General features: G+C 36.6%; 1 protein-coding gene across 3 annotated transcripts in view; it reads right to left on the reverse strand.

Moving 5' to 3' along the window:
* ADGRB3 (adhesion G protein-coupled receptor B3) overlaps positions 1–12,518 on the reverse strand; it is a 740,902-nt gene that overhangs the window by 409,231 nt on the left and 319,153 nt on the right. For all 3 annotated transcript variants that reach the window (XM_074398120.1, XM_074398119.1, XM_074398121.1), the window contains 2 exons: positions 3,831–3,932; positions 3,361–3,467 (listed from right to left, as the gene is read on the reverse strand). In XM_074398120.1, the coding sequence (XP_074254221.1) occupies positions 3,361–3,467; positions 3,831–3,932 (209 nt within the window). The remainder of the gene's footprint in view (positions 1–3,360; positions 3,468–3,830; positions 3,933–12,518) is intronic.

Here is a 12,518-nt window from a genome sequence, read left to right on the forward strand (position 1 = left end):
GCTACTCAGACAAAGCATGCCTTAGCAAAGCAGCAGAATGAGTATGCCTATGTAGAAACGTTGATCTCATTTCTGTTTCCAATTGGCTATGTAGAGTATGAATGATGAGGTTGATGGCTAATGTGTGAGGGAAGCAGTATTTAAGGCATAGATTCATTCATCTTATACTTCACCAAACATGTAAAAAGATCATACTCTTTAGGCAAGCCCTAGATTTGTGTATGTATACATGTATAAATGTGTGTGTATATTTTATACATATATTTAAGCATAATTGATATGCCGAAATATATTCCACATCTATCTTATCTCTATCTATCCATCTGTCTATCATCTATCTATCTACCTATCTGTGTATCTACCTACCTACCTATCCAACGATCTATCCATATCTAATTTATCTATACTTCTCTACCAGTACAGCTCAAATTAACAGTATGTTGATTTCTAAAATTTTATTCTTATTGTAACAATTCCTTAAACTCAAAATCAATTTTCTGTACCAGAAATATTAATTCCTCAAAGTTACACAATTCTTTCACAATGTATAATTATTTCATATATCTCATTTGTTCCATTCCAAAACTTCTACAGATGCTAAGATGATGGAACCAATTCCATTTTGTAAACATCAAGCTAAGACTTGAGTGTGACAATATGACTTTTCCTAAGAACACTTAACCAGAAAATACTGCTCCCAGCACTACAGTCTAGGACATGATTCCATATCAAAAGTTCAGAAAGTTGAATGGCCTAAAGAAAAGAGATGAAGTTTTGGAACAATTGTGCCTAGGGAGTAACTTTCACTCTTTACCTCACTGAAGTGGATTGTTCCCTTACAGATATTCAGGTTTTTTTTTTTTTTTTTTTTTAAATGTAAACTGTGGCAGGAACACCCACCTTGCAGGTTCTTGTGGGGAGTGGGGTTAATTTATAAAAGTTTCCAGCCAAGTGCCTGGTACTATGTAGGAGCTGAATGAACAGATGCAACTTTTTACTATACAATATTATGCATCTGATAATTATACCCAAGTCAACAAGGGCTTATTCATGTCAGCTGTCAATTATTGACTGAATGATTTCAACAGGATTCACACTTTGAGATTTCATTTCTTCTATTTCACCGAATGTATCTCTCTCTCCATATCAGATGGCCTGCACTCAAGAATGAAATACTGCAGTACAAAACAGTACATTTGGAAAGTGAAAATTTTCTGCAACAAAAGTGATACTATTCATTCTCACACATTTATAAAGATTGCTCTATTGTTTACTTAATCCATGCAATTATTCCCATTCATCGCCATGACTAAAAAAGAACTGAATATGGATATAATTAAACAAAGTCTAATGACTAAAATTAGAAAAAATTAAAATCCATTAAAATTTAATTCATAAGTTTTTAGTTATACTTAATTTTGAAATATAATGGTCTGAGTTATTGAAAGCTATTAATAAAAGAAGTTTATATTTCATATTCTTACATTTTATATTATGCAGCTAAGCTATATGTTATATGCCTTCTTTGTATATATATATATATATATATATATATACACATATATATATGTGTGTCTCTAAATAGACACAAAAATGGCTGTGAAAAAAATACATGTATATATTTATATTTATATATCTGCATATAATATATAAATATAAAACCTTATTTATATTTATATTTCTAAATTTATATTCATACATATTATATGATATATAAGTATAAAACCTCACATTTGCAGGATATAGAAAAATACGCATTTTTCTATGTTTTAAGTATATATTTACAACAAAAATAAGGCCGTATATAGCCAAATAATCATCAATTACTGCTATTCACATATCTGTAGCAATGGCCCTTGACCAATACAGGTTTGAACTGTGCAGTTCACTTATATGCAGATTTTCTCCTGCCTCTGCCACTCCTGAGACAGCAAAACCAACCCCTTCTCTTTCCCCTTCTCAGCTTAAAAATGATGAGGATGAGACTTTGTGATGATCCACTTCCACTATTCAAGTAAATATGATTTATCTGATTTATGATTTTCTTTATAACATTTTCTTTTCTCTAGCTTGCTTTATTGTAAAAATATATAATATATGTAACATATGAAATATGTGTTAACAAACTGTTTATGTTATCAGTGAGCCTTACTTACTGGTCAAGAACAGGCCATGATTAAAGGTGGGGGGAGTCAAAAGTTACATGTGGATTTTCAACTGCCCTGGGAGTTGGTGCCCCTCACTGCCACATTATTCAAGGGTCAACTGTATAGAGATACGTATAAGTACATAAAATGAGAGAAATAATGTTCTGGATAGTTTACCAATGACAAATTTAATTTCCCATTTAGTACATAAACATGCTGTGCAGAATCTGGCTTTCAGATCTTTAAAAATGTGCTGCTTTGTTTTTCTGACAATGAAACAAATACTAACTCTATTAGTTGACAGGGGTTGTTACTGTATAAGCTATTTCTCCATCTACAAGCAAGAATATTCTTTAGGATTTTTTAAAAAATTATGTATATTTTTGAGTGACAGTAAGAACAGTAGAAGAAAACATAAGCACAACAAAACACAAAGGCATTTAAGTAAACATCACTCCTGCCAAAATTCAGCTTTCCAGTTGGCTCATGTTCATATTTTGTTCTACACCCCACAGTGTTTATTCATGTATGGAGGCCCTCTTGACTGTCAGGATGAAATGACAGCAGTCTGCAGTAATGACAATGACTTGTACTTGTAAAATACCAAGCAAAATGTAACTGTGCTCAAAATATTCATGCATCATACTCTGTGAATAAGTAAATGATGTCTGGGAAAAGAAGAGCTATTTTTGGAAAATTTGGCCTATGTAATCTTTTGGGAGTAATTAAGTTTATCTGGTGCAATAACACTGTCATTTATTTTAATGTCTTAATCTCAAGCTGCAGTGAGAAATTTGATAGCTAAGTGACACAGCTTTATCATTGTCCAACTACTGAAAGGTTAAAGAATTTAATTTTAAAATGTATGATATTTTGAAATGTCTTTATTGAACACAGACTTAAGCCAACCACAATGCACCAGTTTAACTTTTATAGGTAAAAACTGAATAACAGATTTTCCTGGGGTCTTTACCCCCCTAGACAAGGGATTCTTTCATTTAAATAGCAGGATTCATAAAAACTCAAGTCCTAGGAACAAAACAATTTGGTACCAACTTATAAAAATTAGCTTTCTATCACATCGCTTTCTCCTTCAGGCATTTCTTTTTTAGAGATTTTACTGATCTGATTGTACACAAAAGGTTAAATTCTCACACAGTGATCATTAGCAAAAAATAAACAGAGCAAGTACTAAAGCTGGCTTTGCACCTACTGAATGCTGCAAGTGTCTGTACTCATTTGATATGCATCTTGCAAAGCTTGGCTGTTCCCAGAAGGCCACTCCATGAAGACTGAGAGAGCAGCGTCTGCTAGTGGTGCCTGCGTGTCACAAAGAACAGAGAAAAGCTTTATAATAGGGATGCTTGAAGGCATCACACATAGTTGGGAATCAGGCTAAACATTAAGTTTGTATGTTATTTTTTTGTTTAAAAACATGCACATGAAATTGTTATTTTGATTATTTTTATAATACATATTAGTCACACTGAGAAACCATTACAACAGCAATATTTTCTACATCTCTTCATTTATGAAGCACTTTACTAAAATTGTTTCATTACTTCCTTATTGGCTAGACTTATTTATCAATGTAAGACAAAAGCATGACTTCATAAACCAACATCACATGCTATTCTTGGATGGGGATTATCGTTAGGGTTTGGGTGGGTCATCCTACTGTACCTGTGGCATTCAGGGGACATTGATTGAATGCCAAGTCGCCTGCTGGAGTTCTTTTCCACACCATCGACATCAGATAATCCTCGGGGCATATTTCATAAGGTGCTGCAATTTTAAACAAAGGGACTTGAATGTCAGTAGTGTTTAAAAATATATTGGCAATAAACAATTGTCAGAGGCATCTCTCTAACTGCAGAACTTCTTTCTTTTCTTTTCTTTTTTTTTCCTGAAGTTTTAGAGATGAGATCTTGTTGCCCCGGCTGGAGTGCACTGACATGGTCCTAGCTCCTGTGCAGCCTCAAACTCCTGAGCTCAAGCCATCCTCCCTCCTTAGCCTCTTGAGTAACTAGGGCTACAGGCATGTGTTGCCACATCTGGTTGATTTTTTTTTTTTTAATTCTATGTAGAGACAGGGTCTCCTTATGTTTCCAGGCTCGTCTTGACCTTCTCCCAAAGCACTGGGATTATAGACGTGAGCCACCATGCATGACCTCTTTCATTTCTTTAAAGGTATATTGTTTACTGAATGTTAGTGGCATAAACCCATCGGATTTCATATTGGTATCTACAAAATGTTTAGATAATTGTAATTTCTTTTTGAACTACTGTGTAGACTTTTTATAAAAGTTATTTAGATTTGCCTAATAGTCAAGAACATCAATACAATATTTATAATATTTTAAGATTTTATACAATAAAATGACTTCCAACAAAGCAAAAGGCACATGAAAACTATTAGCTATAAATGTTAAAAATAAATAAACCTAAAGAGTAGAAAGATATAACTTTTTACTTCAACTAAAAGCAATGATAGCAGTCAAAAATATACGAATTTGATCTTATTGTATTATATTCAAAAATCTCAATTATTGAGCAAGAACATTAAAAGTAATTTCAAAAATCACAGATGTATAACTAAAATATAATAAAATGCAAAATAGTAGTGCAAGAATGAGGAGGTCTATCTACATTGTGTTAAAAGTGACATCTTGGTCCTATATGAAAGAATATTTGTCCCTTTGCTAGACACACCCACTATTGTGCTTTTCATACAACATTGCCACTTATGTATTCACATATCAGTCTTCACTAGGGATCTCGTTTAGGTCTACTCACTCTGAATTACTTGTACTTAGTGATGTGTTTGCCACATGAATTTGCTTAAATTGAATAAATAAATAAGTGAATATATGCTTTATAAATAACTTCATAAATAAATGAGAACGTAAAATAGTAAGTACCTAAGTAAATATGTGAGTGTGATTTCCTGGGAGAAACATCTTCCTTGCATAATAGTATAATATTTAATCCAGGATAATTATCATTCTACTGATATCAATTTCACTTCAGAATTTACGAACTCATTAAATTACATTTTAGTTACTAGAAGGGGAAGAATGCGAGTTGACAAATTAAATCTTGAAATAATATTAAAAAAAATTACCCAGAGATAAGATGAATTGTTTGAACACATAGTTATTACAAAGATGAAAGTGTCACTGAAGATCACCTATTCCATTTCCTTTCTTTTTACAGATGAAGACACCAAGGCCCAAAAAGAGGCCTGTCTAAGGTGACAGAGCTGGTGGAAGTGTCAGCAGGGTGCACCCTAGAGACCACACTCCTTAGTGATCTTCCCTTTTATTTCCCACATATCCCCTTCACTACCTTGAATTGTTTAAGATAATCCTCTCCCTCTGAGTATATATATATATATATATATATATATTCATTTATTTATTCTAGGTTCCCATTAAAATACATAGGCAACTGTTTTCAATTTGTGTAATCTTTGCTCAGTGGAGGGTTTAGCGTTTAATTCAACCTTCACCAGCCCCATTTTCATAAGATGTCTCCACCTTACCTCACCAATGAACTGCCAGCAAACCTCATCTAGGTCTCACATGGTTTGGGCCTTGTCTGTACCATTACATTTTGACTTTTCTCACGTTTTTGGAAATACTTTCTTTAGCATCTTAAGCCATTTTCCACCAGTCCTCCACCAACCCCTCAGACCTCTTTGTCTCATTCTCTGTATCCTTCTCAGAACCATCCATACCTTACCTTTTCCTTATGTTAAATGGTTTTCTTGGATAATTTCAAACATATTAATAATAGCAATATAATCATATTAGTATTCAATGAGCCCTTATGGAGAGTTTTGCATTCACGGACACATTTGCTATCTCCCAGCTACCTATGAGTTAGTACCTATGAGTTAGAGGTGACTATTATCCTTATTTATCACATGTGAAAACAGAAGCACAGAGAAGCAAATGAACTATATTTCTTCCTCAAATTCCAAACTTTATTACATGTTGAATCCAGAGGAGAAACTGAACACAGGAGGGGGAAGTTGGATGGGGAGGAGTCATTTTGTCACAGTTTGGCTTGGGAATGGTGGTGATGAGTAGGAGACGACTCCTCACAAATAAAAAATACAAAATAATAAAACTAATCACTGACAAAGCTACAACTCAAGTGAGAGTAGGGGCAGCCTCTAGGTAGAACTCCCTCCCTCAATATCTTAGGAATAGAAACAAGAGGAAAATAAATTAAGAGATAAAGCAGTCACCAGTAGTGAAGCACCAATAACCACCCACTACCACACTGGTCCCAAAGGTTAGCAAGCCGGAAGAGACTTCACTGCCTGTTGCATCTGTGCACCACCCTACGAATAGCACATGCTCCTGGCCCTGCTGCCCTATCCAGCCTCCCACCAGTGGGCCACAGAGGTCCTTGGAAGCATCTCCTAAGGAGAATTGCAGCAATGTCAGGAAGAAAAGGCAAAGCCTAGAGACCGGACAGTGCTGAGAGAAGGTACTGCTATGAAACTCGTGATGCCCAGATTAATGCCAATGAAGGGGAAGCAGTGGAAAAGAAGAAAAGTAAGTAAATGTTGGAGCCTCTATAAGTATGTAAACAGTTGATTTCTGATCCCACACTTGGCTTGCTATATGACAGTCATGTCTGGACATATGACCTCTACCTCCAATTATGTACTAAGAACACATACAGTCATCCCTTGGTATCGATGGGGGGTTTGTTCCAGGACCTCCTGCAGATACCAAAATTCACTGATATTCAAGTCCCTGATATAAAATGGTGTAGTATTTGCATGTAACCTATGCACATCCTCCTGTATACAGTTAATCCTTGAACAACACAGGTTTGAACTGCACAGGCCTACTTACATGTGGACTTTTTTTCAACTAAACACTGATTGAAAATACTGGCAAAAAAAAAAAAAAGCCTAAGGAGGGCAGAATTTTCCTACATACAAGTTCTGCAGGGCGGTCTGCAGGACTTCAGTAGACAAGGATTTTAGTATGCACAGGGTCCTGGAACCAAGTTGTAACTGTACCATAAGACATCTCTATGTTATTTATAATATTTAATCCAATGTAAACACTGTATAAATAGTTGTTGTACTGTATTGTTTAGGAAATAATGACAAGAAAAGGTTTTTACGTGTTCAATACAAACATAATTTTTTTCTGAATAATTTTTATTTGTCGTTGGTTCATTCCACTGACATGAAACCCATGGATACTGAGGGCTGACTCTCTGTGTTTCTTTGGTTCAGATATCTCTCTTGGGTTGATGCTGGCGTAGCCAAATTCTGAGTGGCATTGCTTACTCAGCTATTTCAAAGAAATCTCAAGTGAAGCTGCTCACACTTCAATGGGCAGCATTATTCTCCATGATGCTGCTTGTTTGCTCTCCTTGCAATTCCTAACTCTACTAAGGGTACTGCCATCTTGTCCCCATAACCAAAACCACCAGAGCCATCTTCCAGTCATCCTTATCTTCCTCTTAACCTTCCATGATTTTACCTCCACCTGGCTGAGTCTCCAGGCATTATTTCTGTCCTGGTTAAATTAGGGGAAGAACCTCTTTGGTTATTTCATGCACTTACCTAATATGCTCGAGGGCCATGTGCTAGGTCCTGTGCCAGCACTGCCATGTGATAGGCTGCATTTTTACCTAACGTGTGCTAGAGCTAGGCCCTGTTAATGTAATATGTGCCAGGCTCTGCTTTAGAGAGAACCGATGGTGCATAAGAAAGGCAGCCTGCCTAGTCATTCTTTTAGTCAAAGGGAGGAGGCAGAGGTGAAACAAACCAATCATTACTTGAGTACAGTTATGATAAGCACTTCAAACAATAAGTACAGGGTGCTGTTTTTATCTAAAAACTGAAGAATCAAGGAAGGCTTCCTGGAGAAAGTGACATGTAATTAAAACTCGCAGTGTGAGGTACAATAAATGCTCCAAGCAAAGAAAACAGTTTGTTAAAGCCTTGAGACAAGGAAGAGCTCGGGGCATCGAGTTCAGCAGGGCTGGAAGGAGAAGAGTAAGTTTCGAGTATAGAGTAGTGGTCTGGTGAGACAGGCCATGATTAGAGCCTTTAAGGCCAGATGGACAGCCACTGAAGGGTTTTAAACAAGTGACTTGAATTGATTCTAAATATAAGATCAGTTTGCCTTCTGTGGGTGGAATAGATGACCAGTGCCATGGAGAAGACTAACGCGTTGCAGTCCTTCAACCCTGAAACATAGATGGCTTTAGGCTGGGTGATTAAATTAAAGATAAGAAAAGTTGGTGGACTATCCTGGCCAACATGGTGAAACCCCCTCTCTACTAAAAATACAAAAATTAGCAGGATGTGGTGTTGGTCACCTGTAATTCCAGCTACTTGGGAGAATTCCAGCTACTTGGGAGGCTGAGGCAGGAGAATCACTTGAACCCGGGAGGCAGAGGTTACAGTGAGCTGAGATTGCACACCACTGCACTACAGCCTGGGCAACAGAGCAAGACTCAATCTCAAAAAAAAAAAAAAAAAAAAAAAAAAAAAAAGGAAAATTGGGTAGGTAGACAAAATTATGTGGGAATTTAGAAAGACAAAGGTGTCAAGAATGATGCTTGTTTTCTGAGCTGAGGAGCTGGGTAGCAAGAGGTGCTGTTCTCCAGCAGCTACCCCCTTCATCCAATTTTCATGCCATTTCAAAAGAGTAACCTCTAAGATAAAATTTAATCCCTCAATTTTCTGCTTAAAACCCTTTCATGCTTCTCCAGTACTGACAGGATAACAAGGCAAGAACTGAGAAAACTGCCCAGGGTGACGTAAAGGCCCTTCTTGTAAGGGTCCTAGCCTACCATTCCCATCATGGCTCATAGTTACTCTCCTATGCATCAGCCATAGAGTTAATTTTTCTGAATATTTTTGATCTGTTGTTGGTTCAATCCACAGATGTGAAGCTTATGGATAGTCCTCTTATTTTGAGGGGTAAAATTCATATTTATCCTTAAAACGCTGCTTAAATAATGTATTCTCCAATAACCATTTCCTAATATTTCAGTCACTGAATATATGAATATTATAGCTCTTCTCAAAACAGATTGAATATACTTGTTTATATCTGTGAACCTCCCCAATTCCCCAATGTTGCTTTTTAGGACACTAGCCATGTTTTACTTTATCTTTTTAATCTATTGTAATGAACTCCAGTGGTATCTAGTATATAATAGGTGTTCAAAAACATTTTCATTAAATAAATCACTTTTACTGGGGAAATAACATACTAGCGCTTTCCAATAAAACTTTTTGCAATGATAAAAATGCTTTATATTTTCACTGTCCAGTATGGTAGCTGCTAGGAAAATGTGGCTAGTGCAATTGAGAAGTAAATTTTGGATTTTATTTCATTTTAATTAATGTACATTTAAATTGAAATAACTACTATGTTGGACAGTACTCTAATAAATGATATTCATGTTTCTATAAATGCTAACCAAAAACTATTATAGAATACTAAAAGAGAGAAAATTAGAACAAATGTTAAAATTCAAAATATGTGTCATGAATAGGTTATCACATAATTGAATTCTACATACAATGACTAGTCCATTTTTAATAATGACATGGCAGTAATACAATCTATGATATTTGATTATTCTTTTTGTTCCATCTGTACAACGCACTTCTGTTCATTATCTCCCTCATTATCTCTTCATTTATAATCTTTCACTTTCACTTCACTTGTACTATCTTTTTGGTTTTCAATGTTCTGAAATTCAAATTTCCTTCAGTTCCACTGGGGAACTTTCCTGTTGCTATAGCTGAACACTAGATTTCCTGATTCAGTCGTGACATTAAAAAAACGAAGATTCAATTTATATACGAACTTCTTCATTTCCCTGTAGTGGTATTACAAAGATGATCACATTTAACGTTACTCCAGCAAAAGGTACTTTGTTTCTCCCTGCCCCTCCCCCGTGGTCAACTGTGTGGTCAGAAAATGTAATCATTGCAAACTTTAGCCACTAGATGGCACTGGTGAGCCAGTAGGGTGAAACGTTTACTGGGCCGGCTGTGGAACCTGATGCGTTCAAAATGTAGGTGGGCAGTAACAGTAAATATGGGAAATACGAGTCAATGCTGGATTTTTTTTTTTTAAAGGAAACTAGTTTGGGGAAAGTAAAATGTTCTCTTTTCATGTAAGTACAATGTTTAATGATTGAACTCGCGTCAGTTACAAGGGCAGCTTACCGCGCTCCGCCCTGCTCTGCTCTCACAGCTTCCCACCAGCTGTGCAGGTCTGGACCCTTCTTCAGCGCTGCAGGCCGACTGCAGCCTCAGAGCTGTGTGCAGGTTCTTTCTGCCTAGAATATCGCCGCCTCCTCTCCCTCAAACTTGTCTGCATGACTCACGTCTTTCCCGCCTTCAGTCTTTCCTCAAACCTCACATTCTCAGACCCCACTGACTACGCTCCCTTCCTCCACTTCATCTTTCCCTAAAGCACTTGCCTGTCACCTTGTAACGTCTAGACATGTTTTTAGCTTACTTGTCTCCTTTGGCTAGATCTGTTTTTGAATTACCCTATTTCTTAAGACGACTGTATGGGGTGGGGGTGGAGGCACGGGGGGAACGGCCGTGGTGGATCATCTGGATAGTCGTGTCCAGTTAGGAGCAGAAAGACAGGCAGCTAAGCTACTATAGTTACCTAAAAATTAGTGAGAAGAGGTTTCCAGGGTATCATGTAATGACTAAGGTTGACCTTGGAGGGCTATATCTGACTTAGTAAGAGCCTACAGGACCTTTTTTTTTTTTTTTTTTTTTTTTTTTAAATGTATATAGAATCCCCTGATGTGCCCTACACACATCCTAACTGTGGTTAAGGAAGAAGCTGATTAAATAGTTGTTTTCCTTTGACCAACCACATCATTTGATTACTAAATTTTATCTGCTTAGTGGCTATCAGTTTGGTCTACCTACAAACAAACAAACAAGATGAAAAGCAAGAATCAATAATTTTTTAAACCTAGAGATGTCAGCAACTTTGTTTTGTTCCACAGTAAATTTATGAAGCCTTGGATTCACTGTGTTTCTTCGAAACAGAAGCCCACTACATTAATTATTATTATTATTATTATTTTTAAAGAAAGATGGCAGGGGAATCAGAGATTCAAAGTTTTAAACTGCTCCAGGGTTTTCAGCTTTTCAGTAGTAATGTCAAATCCCAAAGCTGCTTTAAATATTTTTTCAAAGGTGATTTGACATTCTTTACGATTCTAGCTCAGAAAATAGGTCCATTTATGCTTAGACAAAAAGCAAAATAGCTTAGACATTAAAACGACAATTTATTTTCTGCTGTCCCATGTTTACGAAATCCCCAGTAGTGGGATCTTTCTGGGTACTTCTCAGGGCCACTTATAGAATTCATTTATTCAACAAATATTGGCTGGGCACCCATCATATCCCAGCCACTTTGTAAAATACTACACATAGTAAAGGCTAAGTAAGACTGGTCAATATCTCTTGACTCCTAAAATAGTCATAAAGATAATACTTTGAGAAATGTTAGCACACAGGATGCCCACTCTAAGCTGGGAAGCCCTGGCTGCTCTGGAAGTACCTTGGGAACAGAGCAGCAGCTGAGGACTTCCAGAGAGATGCCCAAGTTGAGGTGTAAAGGAGAAGCGGGAGCTCACTAATGAAAAAGGGAATAGTGTGTCATGGAAACCACATGTGAGAAAATCCAGAAAGCACAGAGAACTGGGAATAACCAATACATTGGAGACCATTTCAGAAAGGGCAGAGTATAAAGTCGGGAATAAGTAGAGGTAGGCGATTGAAGGAGGGGAAAGGGTAGCACATGATGAGGTAAACAAGGAGCTTAAGTTTATTTTAGAGGCAAGGGAAATTTATGACATTGTTTTCAATGCTTGCTATGCCTGCAGTTTGGAGAAGGGATTGAGAGAAAGAGAGCTGAAGACAGAGAGGCCTACCACAATCTAAATGATGTAATTAGGGAGGGAATGAAGAATCATAGGAAGTAGTAATAGGAAGCAGACGAATTCAAAATTTATTTAGTAGGTAGAATGTGCTCAGCACTATGGCTGATTGTATATAAGCAGTAAGGAGGAGAAAGAACAGACAGAACTCACCTTTCCAGGAAGGATATCTTACGTGCTAGCTAGAACCTGAACTATAACACATGAAGAGGGGATGGCTTGAGAGAGGATATGCTGAAAACAGCTTGGAGTTTGACATGTCTAAACGCATTTAGGTATTATCAAAACCTCAATTGATATATGTAATGGAATCAAAGCTCCAGAGGGAAACGAGATAGAGATTTGTTTTAATTATTTTTCTGTTTAATACCACCTGTGTGTGTTTTGTAAATTAGA

This window comes from Saimiri boliviensis, chromosome 4 (genome assembly GCF_048565385.1).
Source record: "Saimiri boliviensis isolate mSaiBol1 chromosome 4, mSaiBol1.pri, whole genome shotgun sequence".
Lineage (NCBI taxonomy): Eukaryota > Metazoa > Chordata > Mammalia > Primates > Cebidae > Saimiri > Saimiri boliviensis.